The sequence below is a fragment of the Polypterus senegalus genome, chromosome 2 (assembly GCF_016835505.1).
Source record: "Polypterus senegalus isolate Bchr_013 chromosome 2, ASM1683550v1, whole genome shotgun sequence".
Taxonomy (NCBI): Eukaryota; Metazoa; Chordata; class Cladistia; order Polypteriformes; family Polypteridae; genus Polypterus; species Polypterus senegalus.
In genome coordinates this window covers 72,196,893-72,219,358 of record NC_053155.1, presented here as the reverse complement: position 1 = coordinate 72,219,358, position 22,466 = coordinate 72,196,893, and the positions used below count along the sequence as shown (strand labels likewise).

Here is a 22,466-nt window from a genome sequence, read left to right as displayed (position 1 = left end):
CGCTGCTTTGTAACTAATGATTTGGGTTCTATAAGTATATACTGTATGTTAAAAACCTAACATACCTTGATTATAAAGCTAACTACTACTTATTGCAAGCAAAAAAGGTGCATGCCATTTTTAAAATAAACACCTTGCTCCTGCTTTGACTTCTTCGTGCCGTTTATATTTTAATGACGAACTGCTTCACTTTCTAAAAGGTTTTTCTCATCCCAGTTTAACGAATGCAGATAGCTATTGTTTCGAAATAGACCGCAGGCTCGTTGGAAGACGTTGTTGCGTAATTGGGGCCAGGGGGCGGGCAAAGGTTGCTTGCAGTCTCTAGCTCACTCACGCACGCACGCACGCACGCACGCGTCGACAGTCTTGTCCGCAGACGTCGCACTTTAACTTCGAAGTCCTCCTACCGGCTCCACAGCATGACTGCTCGGTTCTTGCCAGTTACCCAAAGTTTATTAACCTGCACCCGTTCTGTTCTTTCGGCCCCCATATTAGTGAGAGCAGTGAGAGAACGATGGCTCTTAAACAACGGACGACACCGATTGTTCAGCTCTATGACAGGGATGCTAAGGTAGGAAATCGTCGGGGATTCACGGGGAGCAGGCCCAGGGTCGAAATCGTGGAGGACTTGGGCTTCAGGGTTACTATATAAAAGGGTCCAGTGACCGACTGCTAGGCGACCTCCTGTCATTCGCATTTTTAAGCACTGTCACAGTGCATGGACCCCGTTTGTGGGAATTTAATATGGAAATTTTATGCCCAACTTCCAAAGGACTTTTTCCGATCGTATTAAAACGGCGAGAAGGGCAGACATTCGTTAACTCTGGACTGTAAGTAATACTGCAGGAGCGTCCACGAATTTTCTTCGTGGGCAGTATGTTGGTTATCACTGTAGTACTCAAGGCCACTGCCTGCTGCTTATCTTCACGAGTGTCAAGGTTCAGTCACACGTTCGGCGGCCTCTTTAGTGTCTACAAGAATACTACAAGAAACGTTAAAACACCCTTCCTATAGTTATTTTCCTAATCGCATTAACCCTGCTGCAGTGTCAAAATTCCTTGAATTTCATGTTTTGAGTGTCGCCCTGAGCACTGCTTGTGCGAAGTTGTTTGCCTTTTCCTCCCCGTGTTTCCATGGATTTTCCAAATTCACATAAGCGTTTTGATCTGGTTAGATTACTTGACAGCTTTATACTGACACTTTATGGCCGAGTGTGACCGGCGGTGAACTGGGATCCTGTCCAGAGTTGGGTACGCCCTTGCTCCCAGTGTTCCTGGGGTACGTACAACGAATTGGACATATTTAATAGGACATACTTAACAGATTATTGAGGTTAAGCACTTTATTGTAGCTGAATCAGTAGTACTAACGAAATATACCCTAAATGACCTGTATGGGGTAATTCCATGTCAAATCATAACACTTTTGGACCTCATTGTCAACAGATTTTAATGAAACCTGGCATACTGGTTTAGTCATATGAGTAACACTTGGAAATGAAATTGCATGTGTCTTGGATCAATATTAAGGGAGATTTAAGCTAACATAGTTTGAATTTATTATATGGGAGGGGTTGTTGGGTTGTGTGGAGCATTATGACTGCAATATCTGTCTAAATATAAGTTGCACAGAAATGGTTTCCATATCATTTTAAAGCTCTTTTCCAGCTCTGTATTTTGTGTAAATACTATGCTATACCAAAAATGAAAAAAAATGCCATGTTATGAGTGATTATATTAAAAACTAAATAGCAAAAAAACCTTTATTTTAAAATTGGTCAGTTTTTTTTTTCTACTAAAGATAGCTTATAATGTTATGATCATCTCCAGATGTTTTGTGTCTGTCAATTTGTGTGTTTATTACCAAGGCAAACAGCAAAGAATACACAAGCTAGTTTGATTTAATTTGCCCCTATACAACAAGTATTCTTGAACAGCACGGAATGATTTCTGGCATAGTAACTGATGTTTAAAAATAAATAAATAAACCAACAACCTGCACTTTCCAAGAAGTGAGTTTAATAGTCTTTTCTAATCCAAGGCTTCTGATTTGCTACAGACTTCCACTCTTACCAGTTTCAGAATTTTAATTAAAAGAGTATTTCACCCACAAATATATATATATTTTGATTTTCAGTCGGCAGCTGATTCTATTGCGCCACGAAGGCAGTCATAATAAACAAGTGTCAATGTCGCATGTTAAGGCGGCTTTTTGTTTCCGCAGTTATATTTTTGAATAAAAGCGCAATTGTTGTGTTAGATTTGTATCTTTTGTGAAAGTATGTCTTTGATACTTCAGGCTTCATACATTATATAGTTTATGCCTACATTTTGTCATCTACTAGTAGAATATAAAAAACGTTTCTGTTTTAACAATGTGTTTACACAGATTACGGTAGAAACGGAACAGACATGAAATGCGTGTGTTCCAAACAACAATCTTATTATTTCCACTCTAAAACTCTACTTCACTCCCAGAAAATCAATCAAGGCATGAGCTGGGAGAAGTTTGTGCACGTTCTAAGTCAGTGGGGGGATGGAATAGCCGGCTGCTTGCAGCCTGATTTTTATCAGCACATTTAGATGACAAAAGACGCTGGTGGAGAGCTGTGAACGATTTTAAGAAGCGATTTAAGGTGGGACGGATTTACGAGTTTTTTCGTAGGCTCTGGTAATTCTAGTGTTAATGGATCAGACTTCCCTGGTAAGTTTGTTCAGCCATTGTGCTTATTTTGAGCTCAGATTTCTTCTTCTGGCTACTATGGACTGGTAGAACATTTCCAGCAGCTTGCTACACATGTCAAACGACCTTAGTCTCCTTAACGAGTATAGTCTGCTCTGGCTGTTCTTGTACAGTGCCACTGTGTTCTCACACCAGTCCAGCTTATTGTTCATGTGCAACCCAAGGTACGTGCAGCACTGCACTACTTCCACGTCCTCCCCCTGAATGTAGACTGTTCTCAGAGGTTTCTTGGCACTTTGGAAGTCCACCACCAGCTCTCTTCATTTGCTTCTGTTGGCACCACAAGACAAAGTCCTCCACTACCTTCCTGTACTCTCACATCTCGATTATTAATGCAGCTTATGATGGATGAGTCATCTGAAAATGCTGGTATTGTGCTGGAAATCTGTTGCATATAGGGTAAACAAGATGGGAGACACAACAGTTCTCTGAGGTGCTCCAGTATTACACAGTCCCTCATCCTCACAAACTACTGTCAATTGGTCTATGATTCATCTGTTAGGAGATCCTCCAGGACACCATCCATCGTCTCATTAGGAGCATGCCCCGACGTGGGGGCCATACAAACTACTGAGTATATATTTTTACCTTGCTTTATTTACTTATCTTACTACAGCGTAAAGTCACAAGTAGACTGGACAGCTTCCTGTGTACATATGCAAAGTACAGTGATGGCAAAAGTGCAACGTGCATTCCTTCCCTGATGTAGAACCCTCGTCATCATCCGAGTTCACCTCAGTTGAATTCTCACTCAATACAACTCTAAGCAATTGACACACAGGTAAACAGACTTAAGCTGAGAAAACTGTGCAGCGGTGGGGGGATGTGATAGCAGGCTGCTTGCTGCTTATTGATACATTTACAAAAGACGCTGACGGAGAGGTGCGAAGGGATTTAAGGTGGGACGGATTTACGAGTTTTTTCCTAGTGCTTTGGTAATTCTATGGTTTCCATGCCTGGAAATGCCGCCTGCCTTTTCCATTCTCTGTGTTATATATTGCACAGCCATATCAGGCTCACTCTTGATATCTGGAGGAACATTGTGTCTTATGTACCGAATGAATGGGACACGTTCAAGGTGTGGACTGATGACGGTACATGAGATAATTATACTACACAGGAGCACTATAAGAGTGAAATGCTTAAGCCCTTCACCTATGCTTCTGCATGTGAGTTGATTGCTGCCGCTGAAGTCAAGTGTACCGAAATGGCCAAATATTTTACACCTTTGGAGAACCGCCAGTGCCTCTTAAACATCTTAGATTCACAGGTGACGATTTGAGTAGTGGACACTTTGATGCATATGAATGTTTGAACTCTCAAAAGCTGGATGCGAAGTTATCGATGAAACCAGTTGTATGCTTACAATGCTTGACAGATGCCGAATGTCACTTCAACACAAGTCCTGCAAATACTAACATAATTGAAACCATGAAACTCAAACCAATTATGACGGCAGCAATCCAAGCTGTGAGAAAACAGTAAAAAGGAGGCATGTCAGACGTCGTGGTACATTTTCTGATGCAGCTAGACGGAAACAGGTTTATGACGCTGCCGCCAAATACTCGCAGAAAAATCCACAAGTTAATAGACACGCTGTTGCTAAATAATCGCAGGCATATCCACAAGTTAATAGAGACGCTGCTGCTAAATACTCCCAAGCAATTCTACAAGTTCATAGATATGCTGCCGCTAAATATTCACAGGCAAATCCACAAGTTAATACCGGGAATGCCTGTTAAACATCTTAGATTCACGAGTAGCGATTTGGGTAGTAAACACTTCGATGAATGAAACCTGTTATCTTTACAACGGTTGACAAACACGGAATGTAACTTGGAACACTACTCGTCCTCCAAATACGAACCTGATTGAAAGAAATGATGATAATCAAATCCTTGATGACACATTGACAAAACAATTACATTGACGATCATCTTACATTATTTTTAAAATGTTTCCTTTTATTTTTCATAACTTCTTTAACACAGTACTTCTCCGCTGCGAAGTGCGGGTATTTTGCTAGTGTATATATATATATATATATATATATATATATATATGGGGCTATGCCCCTACTCGCTTTGTGCTGCTTCACTACGCGCTAGCCACTTTGCATTTTGCCACTCGCAGATGTACAATTAAAACACATTGTTATTTTCATGGGAATTGTTACATATGCATAATAGAACTAACTATTTTACATTATAGCAAATAATTAACCATATTAAAAAATAGTAAAACATAATAATTTGAAAGTAAATTGTTTCATGTTGCATTGCTATGAGTTATTCGTTGCGTTATATGATTTTGTTCTATTTGAAATTAACATGCAAATACTTTTTAAACTTACACTTTTACTGTAAAACTTAAGTAAAAACAATTTTTTAATTAAATTTTTATCAGTATTGCATTGAATTTTGATTCCGTGTTTGGACTTCCATTGTGACAACACAACATATAACTGCCCGTGAGTGAATTTCATTTCTTTCTCTCTAATAAATAAACCGACTTTTTCAAATGTTTGTCTCTGTGATTTGTTAATTGTCTTTGCAAAAGCTATTCTAGCGGGAAACTGTTAACGTTTTAATACAAATGGCATATCAAGATCTCCTTTGGTGTCTAATGTTATCCGCGGGAGATGTACTACATTACCTTTCCTGGATACATCCTTCTTTCAACAGTAATTCGGGTGGTGGAAGACTGTACAGTGTTAACGGTTGTAGATTTTCTTTGGGATATTATAAGTTGATGTTTTCATCTTCCACACTCACACCACCAACTGTTTCAGCATAGTCTATTGAAATGCATTTAACCAATTTGCTGTGTAACCGATCGAAAAGTTTTGGTGTTAATTTGTTTTACTTCATCGTTTCTCAGTGCTAGGATTGCCCGTGTACTCATTTCTGCTGTTGATAACCCTTCAGTTGAATATGATTGAGAGGAGAGTGGGACTTGAAAAAAATCTCTTGGCCAAAGTCTCGTCTCGTAGGACTTGAAAAAAATCTTGTCTCAGGATTTCCTTTTATATTCGACTAGGGGGTGCTGCCCCCTGCTCGCTTCGCTTTCTAACACCCATGCGGGTGCTATGCACCAGCCACTTCGCATCTCTGCCACTCGCACATGTGGATTTCACTTTCACCAAACAATAAATCTTTTAATTCTCGCGGATACACCTCTTCATTTGGAAGAAACACTACATTTCCCTGATGGCCACACAAATTAGACGATGTACAACTTTCCGACTTAAAGGGTAAAGCCGAACAATATCTACATACTTCTGTCATATCACCTATTTTCATATATTTGATCTTTTTTCGCTGGTACATTATTTCACCGACTAATAATTTCCATTTGTTAGCGCTAATGTGGTCTTTATTATCATTTTTTTTTGATACTTTCGAATTTTAGTACTTTCATAATCTCTAACCTGCTATGCATGTGTATTGCACCAACATTTTTGAACACCTCTATGACGTTATTCTTTGTCTTCTACTATATATATATATATATATATATATATATATATATATATATATATATATATATATATATATATATATATATATATATATATAAAGAACAACATTTATTTATGTAACACATTTTCATACAAAAAGTAGCTCAAAGTGCTTTACATAATGAAGAATAGAAAAATAAAAGACACAGTAAGAAAATAAAATAAGTCAACATTAATTAACTTAGAATAAGATTAAGGTCCAATGGCCAAAGTGGACAAAAAAAACCAAAAAATACTCCAGACGGCTGGAGAAAAAAATTAAATCTGTAGGGATTCCAGACCATTAGACTACCCAGTCCTATCTATCTAATTATATATATATGCATCCACATATACGCACACACACATAGTATAAGTGATTAACTGACTGAACAGCAAACAGCACCACTAATCAATAGAGTGGATGAACAACTGAAAAAAAGATGATGCCCTGGGACCTAATATGTAAACGGTGCGTACACACGTTACCACACTCAGATTGCGATGTATAAATCCTAAACTTGCCTTAAAGCCACGCACATTTTCATGTTAGCTGAAATCCTGGCGTACGCAAGTTCTCTGCTCGGTTTTGCAAACCGGCGGCACCTAGCGTCAAAGCAGTGCTTTGGTTCCAGTGTGGTTTCCCTTTCTTTTTTAGATCCTCATCCCTGACACTGCTTTATCATATACAATGAAATTAACCACATATTGTTTATTAGTTTAAGGCATCTGATTGTAAATAACCTGTAACAATATAATGGTCCACGGAATGGCCAAACTTTTCTAAATACTATAGCTGCTTTAGCGTCGTTACTCTCACTGCACCTTCTTTTTTCAGCTGCTCCCGTTAGGGATTGCTACAGCAATTACTCTCCATATTACATATTACTCTCACTGCACCGCTCTGAGTGTGGAATCACAGCTCTACAGCAGCTGATCAGATACAGAATTATCGGTATACAGCATCTAGCACATGCTGCCTATTTGAACTGCTCCCATATGGCAAACACTTCAGAGCCTTTCCTGTACTGATCTCGCAGTTCAGAAACGGTTTCATTCCAAGAACTATAAACTCAATTAATCAGTCAATCAAGTGCTCCTTGTAGAACTGTTTGTACTTATATGTACAATTACCTCACTGTAACTTACGATACTGTTATAATATTGCACAACCTGAGCCACTTTAGCACGTATTTACATATGATGACGATATCAATTTTAAGATGAAATGCAGCAAAATATGTTTATTTCATTATATAGATAAAATGATAACATCATTTAAATCTTATGTTTTTAATAATTAAACCTGTGAGGACAGGGTGTTGCAGCGCTAGCAAGGAGCTGGTGCCCTGTTCAGGGATTGTTCCTGCCTCGCACTGTATTCTTACTGGGGCCGGCGTGACACTGAAAGCCTAGATGGATAGATTAATTAAACATGTACTACGAAGATATTTCAATATTCCTTAAAAACTGGAAGAATTAACGTTGTTAAGATGAATATCCTTCCTAAGTGCTTCTTTTTATTTCAAAACATTCCAATATACATCAATAAATCATTTTTAAGCAATTAGATTCAACCATAACCTTATTTATTTGGAACTCAAAACATCCACGTATTCAAAGAGCGTCTCTATAAAGACCTACAAAGATCTAAGACAGAAGGTGGCATGGCTCTACCTAACTTTCAGTTTTATTACTGGGCAGCAAACAAGCTATAAAAGCCTAGACACAAATAGATAAACATACACAGGCTTGGTCAGCAATAGAAATAAAATCCTGCAATACTTCTTTATATTCCCTTCTTTGTGCCCCAATAAATAAAGTTATCGCCAATATACTAATCACACAGTTGTGCTTCGCTCACTCAGAATATGGAACCAATGTAGGAAGCATTTTAAGATGGAGAATTTTTTATCTGTGGCACCTCTGCATGAGAACTTCCTTTTTCAACCCTCGCAAACATATACAGTTTTAATATCTGGAAAACATTTGGGATTAAATTGCTTAGAGATCTGTACATAGACAACATCTTTGGATCCTATGAACAATTACATTCCAAATGTAACTTTCCAGCAACACATTTCTTTCACTATCTTCAAATTAGAAACTTTATCAAATAGAACCTGCCCGATTTCCCTTATCTCGCAGTTTCCTTCATGTTGGAAAAAATATTGCTCAGTTTGGAGGACTCAGCATTTCTGCAGTATATAAAATTATTTTACAGTCCCTCCCTTTCAAAGAGCCAAGAGGACAATGGGAAAAAGATCTATCACTCAACATATCAGAAAAGGAGTGGTAGGTAGCAATGCAGAAAATTCACTCAAGCTCCATATCTGCAAAGCATACAATTATTCAACTTTAAATTATATATATCGAGCACATCTGTCTCACTTAAAACTGTTCAAAATGTTTCCAGGGCAAGATCCAACCTGTGAATGCTGCAATCAAATCCCAGCCTCACTGGGTCACATGTTTTGGGCCTGCACCAAATTAACACTGTTCTGGCCCAAAATTTTTAAGTGCATTTCAGACATTATTGGTGTCACAATCCCTCCTAACCCATTAACAGCTGTGTTTGGTGTTCTCCCAGATGGGCTTAAAGTGGAGAAGGACAAACAAATTGTGATTGCCTTCACTACACTATTGGCACACAAACTTATTTAGCTAAACTGGAAGAATCCTAACTCTCCTGTTTTAAGTCAGTGGGTAACTGATGGTTTATACTATTTGAAATTGGAAAAAATTAAATTCTCAGAGGATCTGTGCAGAACTTTTTCAAAACCTGTCAGGATCTAATCAATAATATTTTAGAATAAGCTCTGAAATCACTGAGGAAAAAGATTCTCTTCCCATATTCCTTTTTTTTTATCCTCCTATTAAACTCATCAATTTATGTATTTTGACCAGCTTTAAGTTTAACTCCGTTGACCATGCTCTCTTTCCCAGGGGTGGGGGTTGGGTTGATTTGTTTTCAATCCTATTTTTTGTAAAAATTGACCTATCTCTATGGAATGATTACAGTAAAATCAATAAAATTATAATAAAAAAAAGAGCTTTGAAGAATCTGATTTCTAAGCTTACAGATGGCTTAACGTCTGTTACTGAGCTGATTGTGTGGTGATTGGGTACTTGGAGAAAGAAAAGGAAGGACAGGAATTGGGTATTAGTACATTTGAAAGAGACAGAACTGCTGCAATAAATTATTTCATCGAAGGTTGCGGACGGCACAGCAAGCATCTTGCGTGAGGCAGGAACAATCTCTGGATGGGGTGTCACCGTGTTCTCATGTTTAATACATGCTTTAATTCCTATCATCGTGAAAATGATATCAAGTATACATCTCAGTATTTAAATTATTCAGAGAACTTTAATATCACAAACGTAATGGATTCTGCATCCTGTTGGAGGGAGAGAAAGCACATAGTGATTCACACACATAGAGCACATAGAAGAACTTGTACAAAACAAAGCATTTAACGTGCTATTTCACTAGTTTCTCAAATACTATTGTATCTAAATTAAATTATTTTAAGATGAAGTTTATCACGTTCTGCTCTAATGACAAAAGAAACTATGTGATTAAAGTGGAAATTTTGAGATTAAAGTTGACATTTCAAGCTTGTTTTCCCACTGTGCCCCTATTTTTTTTTTTTCTTTTCTCTGTACCCTAATAAGCTTTAATATGACACTCAGACAGTGGGCTACGACTCGCCTTTTCATGGCAACTTTGATATCTGACAACTTCTTTTTTATTTTGAGCATTGTGCGACTTTGTTAATTTGAGCTTTCAAGTTTCTCCGACACTCTGTCACTCGATCGACTTCCTTTCGTTGTTTATATCAATGTTTAAACTAACAAATAGTACATTTTTCCTTGCCTCCACTTAGTATTCACTGAAATTCTTCTATTTACCCCCCCCCGTGCTTTTGCCATTGCCTTTTCACAGAACGCTGAACTTAAGGTGCTATTTATATTGATTTGCATATTCAAAGAGACGTAATTCTGGGAGGAGTTGGGGAGTGGCAGCAGGCGCGTGAACGTGTGTTACTTTTCACATTGACCGGGTTTTATGTAGTGGAAGAACGTGGAAGTTGACAGTCGCACAGGTTTATGCATCTTTATTTTTTTGTGTGTATGAACATTTTCGCTTTTGTCCGTACGCCATGTTTTAGTGTGAATTCTATGCACAGCATTATGCATGAGGCCCCTGGAGAGGGAAAAAGAGATGATTACATTGGTGTCTCCAGTCAGTATGGGAGGAGAAAAGTTTGGCAAGGCTCAAGGAAGATACATATGTTAGTGGTTAGCAGGTATACTAAAAACCTCACGTACTGGAGTCAGGCGCTTTGGTTGTGAGTAGATATTGCTTCACTAGAAACAAAAATGGAATGAGAGCAGTAAAGACAGAAGCTGTTCCAAGACCAGCCATGAGTGATGCAGTGGTGTTGGGAGGAGAGTAGGGGCTTAAGCTTCTGAAGCTATTGCACACAGCCCCTGATCTTTTTCTAAGTTTTATACATAACAATAGTGGTTAGCTCCTCATCATTTTGTTCATCAGAAACATTGATCAGAATCTGTATTGTAACATTCTTATAGGAATGTTTGCTAAAACCCCGAGGGATTCTATTTTGTGATTTTATTTACATGAAGGAGCACAGGGCAATCACAGAGGGGGGCAAAGGCCATGATAACTACAAATTTTAGAAGCACCACTGGACCGATGTCTTCAGTTTAAAGTTAACAGGTCCCCCACAAGGTACATCATTGTAATGTAAATTTGCGTCTACGGACTTTGAAGAGGGACTCTCCCCAGACCTCCAAAATCATTTAAAATGACATACATGTCTGCTTACTTTGAAAGGAAATACTCAGTTTGCCTGCTCTCCAAAATTCTTAGCATCAATGTTTAAGTGGGCCTTTAATTCTCATTTTTTTATTTTTGATGAGTGGCACTCTTAGATGCATACAGGCAGTGTTTTCTGGTGTACTGACTCATCATGGTTATCCATTATATTCTGTCTACCTCTCCTGACATGGTACCTGTCCAAATGGGACTGCACCTCTTAAATTGTTGCATGTAAATCACGCACTACCCCAGCACCAGTTGTAGATTGTGGCATCTGAATATTATAATGGGGAATCCACAGAAATTGTGTTAAGATGCTCAAAGGTACTGTTCTACACTACACTTTCTTCATGTCACTACATATATAATTAAATTATTTATAGCTTCATTTTGGGCCAGGCATTTGGCCCTATGTCAGTCATAAAGTGTGGTAGTCATTTCATTTGAACAGTTTAACTCCAGGTGTGTGTCTAGTACCTTGATTTTCAGTGTCCGCATGCTGCATCCATGAAATGTAATGTTCCTCAACCACTGGCTCATGTCCCACTTTTTGTGTTGTGGGTTGTCTAAACAGCACTGCTTAATATTTGCCCCAATTCTCAGTTGCCAGTTTCACCAAAGAGACCACCCCCACTCTTCCTAACATGCTTGTTTTACTTATGGGGTAGTTTGTAATTGCTACTAGTTGGATGTCAGTGAATTTAATAAGGCAAAACTGGGTCACAGGACCTTTAAGGTTGAGAAACACTGTTTAAGGAAAGGCTGCATGCATAGGATTTAACCACATGGAGTAGTGCCAGCAAAAACTAGCCTTAAAGGGCCCTCTAACAGTCAGAAAACATGAGACCCTGTGAAATAATAATTATTAAAAAATATTTATTATATACAAGGTGTTTCTGTCTTCTCGATGGAAGAAAAATGTAACAATCATCTGCACAGACTGGAAACAAAAGACCAACTGGGTGAAATGTGCTTTCAAAAAATTCTGCGTGGCAAGACCAGTCAGTGCCCTGAAGATTGACAAACTGAAACAGTATAATTTTTTTTTAAGCTTATTGCTAGTTTGTGGCTATTTGTTGGGTGCATCATCAGTATAGACATGCAGAAAGCCAAGATAGATTGCTACCTGTGCAAGTCCATCACCACATCTATCACTGCTTCCATGTAGAATGTATCATTCTATTGCTGGTAATGCTGCCTCAAGTACATGATTAACAAATGACCTCAGCTTGGTTGGCTGTTAATCAGTGCATGACTGTATGTAATTTTGCATTATTCTTACTGATTATCTGTTGCAATTTAAAAGAATATACTTTCCTGTAAAATTGTCTTTTGTAGTGACACTCAACAAAAGCCAAGTCACTAGGACATGTAGGAATGTTTTTCTCATAGACAACTGTATATATAATAGTACAGTTAGGTTCATAAATATTTGGACAGAAACAACTTTTTTCTAATTTTGGTTCTGGACATTACCACAATGAATTTTAAATGAAACAACTCAGATGCAGTTGAAGTGCAGATTTTCAGCTTTAATTCAGTGGGTTGAACAAAAAGATTGCATAAAAATGATAATTTCAAAATTTAATTTAGTTGAATTTTTTGAGATATGCTGGGCAAGTGATTGTCCATTGTGGAATCAGATCATAGTTATGTGTCCAGATGTTGTGTAAATCGGATTTATTTAATTCACTTGGGTTGATCTTTTCTGTGCCTTGGATAGTTCATTGCAGTGTCTATTATCATTACAGATAAAATAATTCTTCAGACAGCTTATATCAATAATGTGAAGTATATTTATACATTTCAGCCTAACAAAAAATTAAATAAGGATATTTTCACAACCATTTTACTACCTACTAAATAAGCTGTATAACATACAATAGATTCAGAAAGTATTCAGACCCTTTCACATTTTGCTATGTTGCAGCTATTTGTTTGCTAAAATTTTTTAAATTTAATTTTTTTGTCTATATTAAGCAACACTCAGTACCCCAGAATGACAATGCAAAAACAGAATTTTAGAAATTTTTGCAAATTTATTAAAAGTAAAAAAGCTGCAATATAGCAGGATATTTTAGATGTTTCCTGAAAACCATTTTGGGTTGGTGGTAAGGAAGAGACTAACTCAAAAATAATGATAAGGGATAAGTTAAATGTTTTTCAGATGAGGTTTAAGATGAAAGTTTAATGATGGAAGTAGTTCATCCATCCATCTTGATGTTTTCTAAACTTGCTTATCCAGAGCAGGATTGCAGAAAAGCAGGAGTCTTTCCCAGCAAGCATAGAGCAGGAACAATCTCTGGACGGGACACCATTTCTAGGGTAGTTACATTCACGAATTATGGTGTTATGTGTAATTTGTTGTTTATTAGCAAATACCAGTAAGATTTTTACTGTACTCTGAACATGTGGCAGTAATGACCCTATAAACAATGGTAGAACATGTTGTATGGCCACCTTTAGGTCTACACAATACCAATATAACCGCAACCATTTTTTTTCCTTTTCACTCACAAATACAGTTCTAACCAGGATGTGGTTTGGATTACTTTGTGCTTGAGTTAAAAATAACTATTCTTTTTTTTTTTGGTTAAGGATGTTTTTATCCCATCTGCAAAGAATATTGACATGGGTTAGTTAAGTACATATTTTTCATTTTTTGATCTACCTCAGTCTTCATACACTTATGGAATGTACTTATTTTCATTTTTTAACATTAGATTCAAATGTTGGAAAAAGAAACCTCAACCTCCAAGTTTACAATTCAAATCCAAAGATGGTTTTATTCTAATATGGTTTGCTCCTTTGTTTTACCAGCAGAATCTTTTAGCTTAATTCTTCATGTTTCATTTCATCATGCAGATCAGAAGATAAAGTAATAGTTAATTTTATTAACCGAGATGGGGAAAAGATCACCACTGAAGGAAAAGTTGGAGACTCATTGTTGGATGTCGTTGTTGAAAAAAATCTGGACATTGATGGATTTGGTAAGTGCACTCTGAAGTTGACATTGGAAGGTGGTGGTACTTAAAGTTTTGTCCTTTAGAAAAAACCTTGAAGGAATATTGCTTGGAGAAAAAATAAAACTTTCCGTGCTGTCCTTATTTCCTTTAGCAGTTTTAAAGGTCGGAATGGGTAGTAGAACTGCTGTACACTGCTGCAGTGGAATTTTGCTTTTACATTTTTTTTCTTAACTTCTTGAATACACAGTGCATTCTGGAAGTTTTTTCTTTTTCATCAATAACACTTAGGGGTTGTCTCATGTGAATGCCTTTATAGTGGTGTATTTTGCAGACAGTATTAAACAGTTTACTCAGGTGAAACTGTTATAGTTAGTGCACGTCCATTTATTTACATGGGCCAGTAGTGCTCATAGTCAGATGTGGAGTGCTGTATTCTACTAACATGAACGCAAGTTTGTGATGAGGAAATATCTAATTTAGAATATGATTAGACTATTTGTAGACTGTAATGTAGATGTTTTTTCTCAAGCTTCACATTTAGAATGAACCATATTTTGGGGCCTTTTGCCTTTCAACTTTTAAACAGCAAAAGTTGCATTATAGCTTTATATGTAGTGACACATCGAGCGTGCTGGAGCATGCTTATAACCCAATCATTTGTTACATCCCAACCATCTTGATACCGTTGGACATGTGGTCAATGAAACCATAGGAATACATAGTAAGTAGTGATTTTAAAACATACAGAAACAGTGCAAGTATGTGCCATTTTCCTTGTTTTTCAAAATACTTAGTATCACTTAAACAGTAAAATTACTTTACTGTATGTGAATTTACTTTTCATGGACAAAGTTTCAGCTGCACTGTAATTCCTTCAAATTGATAATTGAACTTATTCATTTAAGGCTTGAAACTGGTCTTTTTATTTGAGTTTCTTATTGGAAGACTCCATTTTGTGAATTTTACCATTTTCTTTATTTAAGATAGAACCCCAGCTGGGCTATGTGCTTATCCTAGCTATTTAGTCCCTCTTCACTTGTGGCTGTGTACCTGTGCACAACCTGATCAGTGAACACTTGTATTTTTGACCATCCTTAAATGATTAAGCCTATAGGATGGAGTTGAATGACCCGACATTTTGGTGTCATGATGATAATCTCTCAAAAATAAGATATTAATTTGAGAACTTATATTTTCTATGTGCAGAAGAAAATGTATTTTATAGTCTGATTTGTAAATTGTTTAAATTCAGAAAATTAGGTTATAAAGAGTGTGCTAAAACATTTGTGCCATTTACTGAAAAAGAATGTTTACCAACCGAGAACATTTCAGTACATCCAGCTAAAACATTTGTGCCATTTACTGAAAAAGAATGTTTACCAACCGAGAACATTTCAGTACATCCATACCCCAGGCAGTATAATAAAAAAGGTTACTAAGCTTTTTTGCCCTTTCTTGCAGGTAGTGTAGGAGTATAAAAATACATCTTCAAACTTAAAAACAGCGTTTTACTCAAGTAATATTTCGTTTGTTGGTGTTTGTTTTCTTTTTTATGAGAACTTGTAATAACTCTTCCTATACTATAGTAGCAGTTTCTTTGTATTTTATAAATATATTAATTACTGCAGATTAATTCAATTTCCAGTATATGTTACAGTCCTCTTAATATTTCATTATAGTTTAATTTTTTTTTATTTTTGAGCGAGTGTGCAATTAAGTGTTTCATTTTGCTGTTGTACAAATTACAGTAAACTAGTGTTTCATGCTCTTTAGAAGATCAGTTTATTTTAAAAATGTTTTGTCACAATCTCCAAGAGCCAAAATATTAAAATAAGCATTAGAATTGTGATATGTGGGTCACAGATTTTTACAAGAGAGAAGCAGACGAGTCCAGGTTCCCAAAAAATCATCTTTATTGTTGTGAAGATAGGAACATTCTCAAAACATTTATTCAAATGGGAGATGTCACGCAAATGACATTGTTTTATGTTAGACAAAAAAAATTTAAATTAAATAATGAAAAATCTGGTTTTACATTAAAGTCCATTAATTTAATATTTGTCAGGCTGCCTTTTGCAGTAGTAGCAGCATTGTCTTTCTGACAGAGTGTGTAAAAGCATTGAATGCCCAGTTCAGGTGTGAATATGGCCCATTTAACTTCAGGTTCTTCATGCTAGTCAGCCAACTGCAGTTTTTAAAATTCTGCCTCAGATTTTCAGTTGATTTGAGATCATTACTTTCATAGGACCAATATAGAACATTCACATTTTGGCCATGGAGCTACTCTGTTAATTTTGGCCATGAGTTTGGGATCATTGTCCCACTGAAAGATGAACTTTAACCTAAGTTTCTGTCTTTTTAGAAGAAACTTGTTCTCCATATTTTTCTGTATTTTTCACCAACCAAATGGACAGTCCCTGATGTTTAAAAGCAGCCAAATAGTAGCTTTGTCAAAAATATCTAAATATCTATGTATAAATTTTAAAATTGCATTAGTACTCATTTTTCATAGTATTGATTTACAGCCTTTATTGCGAATGGATTTCTAGTTCTTCCTGGCTCCAGTTGGAGCCCCATTTCCATCCACACAGGTGTTAATAGGATGGCAGTTTCAGCAGCATCAAAACTGGCAAAGAGAGCATCTAGATTGGTGTCTGGAAATACTTAGGCTTTTAGGCAAATGGGAATGGAAAGCCACAAGAAACTTGCAAACCTGTATGCAAGACTTGCAAGCAAGTCAATACAAAACTATTCAAAAGACATTATTTCTAAATTACAGAAATGTTAATAAGTATACAGTGCATCTGGAAAGTATTCACAGCGCATAACTTTTTCCACATTTTGTTATGTTACAGCCTTATTCCAAAATGGTTTCAATTCATTTTCTTTCCTCAGAATTCTATACACAACACCCCATAATGACAATGTGAAAAAAAGTTTACTTGAGGTTTTTGCAAATTTATTAAAAATAAAAAAACTGAGAAAGCACATGTACATAAGTATTCACAGCCTTTGCTCAATACTTTGTCGATGCACCTTTGGCAGCAATTACAGTCTCAAGTCTTTTTGAATATGATGCCACAAGCTTGGCATACCTATCCTTGGCCAGTTTCGCCCATTCCTCTTTGCAGCACCTCTCAAGCTCCCTCAGGTTGGATGGGAAGCATCGGTGCACAGCTATTTTAAGGTGAGATGTTCAATCGGATTCAAGTCTGGGCTCTGGCTGGGCCACTCAAGAACATTCACAGAGTTGTCCTGAAGCCACTCCTTTGATATCTTGGCTGTGTGCTTAGGGTCATTGTCCTGCTGAAAGATGAACCAGTCTGAGGTCAAGAGCGCTCTGGAGCAGGCTTTCATCCAGGATGACTATGTACATTGCTGCAGTCATCTTTCCCTTTATCCTGACTAGTCTCCCAGTTCCTGTCACTGAAAAACATCCCCACAGCATGATGCTGCCACCACCATGCTTCACTGTAGGGATGCTATTGGCCTGGTGATGAGTGGTGCCTGGTTTCCTCCAAACATGACTCCTGGCATTCACACCAAAGAGTTCAGTCTTTGTCTCATCAGACCAGAGAATTTTGTTTCTCTCCACAGAGGACCTCTGGAGCTCTGACAGAGTGACCATCGGGTTCTTGGTCACCTCCTTGACTAAGGCCCTTCTCTCCCGCTCGCTCAGTTTAGATGGCCGGCCAGCTCTAGGAAGAGTCCTGGTGGTTTCGAACTTCTTCCACTTACGGATAATGGAGGCCACTGTGCTCATTGGGACCTTCAAAGCAGCAGAAATTTTTCTGTAACCTTCCCCAGATTTGTGCCTCGAGACAATCCTGTCCCGGTGGTCTACAGACAATTCCTTTGACTTCATGCTTGGTTTGTGCTCTGACATGAACTGTCAACTGTGGGACCTTATATAGACAGATGTGTGCCTTTCCAAATCATGTTCAATCAGCTGAATTTACCACAGGTGGACTCAAATTAAGCTGCAGAAACATCTCAATGATGATCAGGGCAAACAGGATGCGCCTGAGCTCAATTTTCAGCATCATGGCAAAGGCTGTGAATACTTATGTACATGTGCTTTCTCAATTTTTTTATTTTTAATAAATTTGCAAAAATCTCAAGTAAACCTTTTTCACGTTGTCATTATGAGGTGTTGTGTGTTTCAGAATTCTGAGGAAAAAAATGAATTTAATCCTTGAAATAAGGCTATAACATAACAAAATGTGGAAAAAGTTATGTGCTGTGAATACTTTCTGTATGCACTGTAAATCTGTAAACTGTTGAAGTAGGGATGTGAAGTTTATTTTTTTCTACCAGCTGAAACTTTTTTTGTAGCCAGATTAGCATTTAATGCAGTGAGACGGGTCTGGAATTATTTTTACCTCTGAGTCACCTTTATCCTGTGCTATTTATTCAGGGGCAACACTTTAGCACAAGATCTCTGTCACTCTCTTGATTTTTAAGCTCTCTCAGCTATACAGCATTCAGATGTAAGGCTATTAACTTGTTATCTAGTTAACCTACCTAACATTGGACTATTTGCATATGGACATGATCAAAAATTGTAAAAGAAGGTACATTCAAGGTTTGGAATTTTTGTACAATAGCAAAGTTAAGCAGTTTACGGTATATCTAAGATAATTTACAAAGCTCAGTTTACAAATGTAGACAAGAAGACCACTCCCTCTTTTGTCTGTAATACAAAGTGGGCCATGTATATGGATACACCTTAATAAAATGGGAATGGTTGGTGATATTAACTTCCTGTTTGTGGCACATTGGTATATGTGAGGGGGGAAACTTTTTAAGATGGGTGGTGACCATGGTGGCCATTTTGAAGTTGGCCATTTTGGATCCAACTTTTGTTTTTTCAATAGGAAGAGGGTCATGTGACACATCAAACTTATTGGGAATTTCACAAGAAAAACAATGGTATGCATGGTTTTAACGTAACTTTATTCTTTCATGAGTTATTTACAAGTTTCTGACCACTTATAAAATGTGTTCAATGTGCTGACCATTGTGTTGGATTGTCAATGCAACCCTTTTCTCCCACTCTTCACACACTGATAGCAACACCGCAGGAGAAATGCTAGCACAGGCTTCCAGTATCCGTAGTTTCAGGTGCTGCACACCTCGTTTCTTCACAGCATAGACAATTGCCTTCTGATGATCTCAAAGATAAAAGTCTAAGGGGGTCAGATCGGGAGACCTTGGGGGCCATTCAACTGGCCCGACGACGACCAATCCACTTTCCAGGAAACTGTTCATCTAGGAATGCTCGGACCTGACACCCCTAATGTGGTGGTGCACCATCTTGCTGGAAAAACTCTGGGAACGTGCCAGCTTCAGTGCATAAAGAGGGAAACACATCATCATGTAGCAATTTTGCATATCCAGTGGCCTTGAGGTTTCCATTGATGAAGAATGGCCCCACTATCTTTGTACCTCATATACCACAACATACCATCAATTTTTTTGTTCCAACAGTCTTGGAGGGATCTATCCAATGTGGGTTAGTGTCAGACCAATAGCGGTGGTTTTGTTTGTTAACTTTACCATTCACATAAAAGTTTGCCTCATCACTGAACAAAATCTTCTGCGTAAACTGAGGGTTCTGTTCCAATTTATGTTTTGCCCATTCTGCAAATTCAGTGCGCCGATCTGGGTCATCCTTGTTGAGATGCTGCAGTAGCTGGAGTTTGTAAGGGTGCCATTTGTGAGTAGCTAATATCCGCCGAAGGGATGTTCGACTAATGCCACTCTACAGTGACATGCGGCGAGTGCTACGCTGTTGGCTCTTGCTGAATGAAGCTAGGACAGCCACTGATGTTTTTTCATTAGTGACAGTTTTCATGCATCCACATTTTGGCAAATCCAACACTGAACCAGTTTCACGAAACGTAGCAAGCAGTTTGCTAACTGTAGCATGGGAGATGGGTGGTCTCGTAGGGTGTCTTGCATTGAAATCTGCTGCAATGACCCGGTTACTGCGTTCACCAGACATCAACACAATTTCTATCCGCTCCTCACGTTGTAGCAGTGCTACCATTAATTAGAACTGCATCTCCCAGCAGGCCTAGCAGGAGCTGTTGGGGTCAAAGGTGGCCAGAGGGGTTTAAAAGGAGGGCAGGGGTCGAAGAGAGAGGAGGTTTGTTTTGGTCATTTTGTGCTTGTATTTATCTGTGGAACTGCCTGTCGTTTTCCTGCTTTACATCTTCGTGTCCTGGATTGTGTTGTTTGTTGGGGTCTGGAATCATTTGTCTACCTGTTTACTGTTACTGAGGACGTTGTCTGGATTCATTGGCTTTCACGGAAGAAGGAGCGCTCCTGAACCATTCATCGGTCATCATACTTCAGCAATTACCGGTAGGACTGTGTTTTCCATTTCCCTCGCTTCATACAAATCACTGGACATAACTTCACTGCTGATCATTTCATACATGGACTTTACTGCGTGTTTGTCGTGTTTCTGTTAATTGTAATATCGCCGAAGGGATCAGGGGTGGTATTATTGTTTTCATTGAGTTAATTTAATTTCATTATACTTTTTTTTTCGTTTAAGTTCCCAGTGTGTTTTCTTTGTCTCTGTAGTGTGTGGGTGTGTGTCGTGCCAAGGCTGGGGTTGTCCCTGGTAATCCTCATATAAAATAAATAAATCACCGTCTTCCACGACGGTGTGAATCTTAGCGGCTTCTGACCGCTACAACGTGTTAACCTCTGCGACATGTCAATGGCTGTAAACAAAGAGAAACTTGTAAATAACTCATGAAAGAATAACGTTACGTTAAAACCAAGCACACCATTGTTTTTCTTGTGAAATTCCCAATAAGTCTGATGTGTCACATGACCCTCTTCCTATTGAAAAAACAAAAGTTGGATCCAAAATGGCTGACTTCAAAATGGCCACCATGGTCACCACCCATCTTGAAAAGTTTCCCCCCTCACATATACTAATGTGCCACAAACAGGAAGTTAATATCACCAACCATTCCCATTTTATTAAGGTGTATCCATATAAATGGCCCACCCTGTATAACATTTGCTTTTTAAAATTTAAATCAGTGACGTAAACACACTTGGACAATCTTTAAAACCGTACAGACCAATATACATTTTGATGTCAACAAGTGCAGAGTAGTGCATATAGGAAACAGGAACAGTGCCTACGTGGTGGAAGCAATCTCACTTATGCATTGCACAAAAAGAAATAAATGAAAATGTGAGGTTACATTATAAGGACCGTTGAATACAGACACAGTATTTCTTAGTTTATAATATATTTGGAGTACAACATGCAGTTCTGGTCATCCCATTACAAAAAAAGACAAAATGACTCCAGAGGTAAAACCATCAAGATCATTACAGGACTGAAGAATATTTCCTACTCTGATGGGAAAAGTGGATTAAATCTCTTTAGCGTTGGATAGAGAAGGATATGTAAGAATTCAAGCCAGGTAGGTATAAAGTCATTGTTTATCCAGTAGATTTGTTAAAATTAAACAGTGATTCGCATACACAAGGACACTGTGGAGATTAAGGAAAAGTGAATTTGAAGATTAATCAAAAGTTAATTGTTAAATGATATATCAAAATGAGATATTGGAATAACTTTTAGCTAATCAGATTAAATTGGTTGGCTGAACAGTCTCTTATTTATCAAACTTCTCACATTCTTATGCAGTGAAGTAGAAGAATTAACATGGCTGTGATGTTATTGTACTTCCTTTTCAAAAATGTATTCCTCTATTGCAGTAAAGAAGATGTCTTTTTTCATATGGTTATTTTATTACTTGATTACCATCAATAAGTTTTTTTTTTTTTTTTAAATATAATGACAATTATCAACTCATTTTTAGATATGCAGCACCTAAAACTAAGGTCAAATAATGAACGGTTTATATTATTCCCTGAGAAAGAAATATATAGGAGCTTTAGCAAGGATAGCATAATTTGTAAAACATGAGTTTTTAGTGTTTCATAATAAACACATAGCTTTTTTATTCATAGCGTTAACAATTTGCAACTTGGCACCACTAGATGGCAAAAGAAGCCTAGCAATGTGAAGGTTATCTTATACTGTACATTAAGTACTGAATGTTAACATGTAGATGTTTTGAATATTTAACTTGTAACCAATTTCTCTATATGATTTCATACTATGCTGGCAATAATGATACAACTTTAGAGTTCAAGAACAATCTAAGCAATATATTGTTGCTGTAATTAATGTTTAAGACGTGTGGCAAAGTCTAATCGCTAGTAGCTTTCAGTTGTAGTTAGCTGATAAATTGAAACTTGGGCCACCTGATAGCAAAAGAAGCTAACAAATAAAAGTTTAAATTAGAACTGAATAGAATGTACTGAAATACTGTAGCTTGTATACTAACACATGATTAGTAACCTTTTGAAC

General features: G+C 37.5%; 1 protein-coding gene across 1 annotated transcript in view; it reads left to right on the top strand.

Moving 5' to 3' along the window:
* Window positions 1-318: 318 nt before the first annotated feature.
* LOC120523024 (adrenodoxin-like) overlaps window positions 319-22,466 on the top strand; it is a 34,541-nt gene continuing 12,393 nt past the window's right edge. Inside the window, exons 1-2 of the mRNA XM_039743948.1 lie at window positions 319-571; window positions 13,953-14,077. Of these exons, the coding sequence (XP_039599882.1) occupies window positions 420-571; window positions 13,953-14,077 (277 nt within the window). The 5' untranslated portion in view covers window positions 319-419. The remainder of the gene's footprint in view (window positions 572-13,952; window positions 14,078-22,466) is intronic.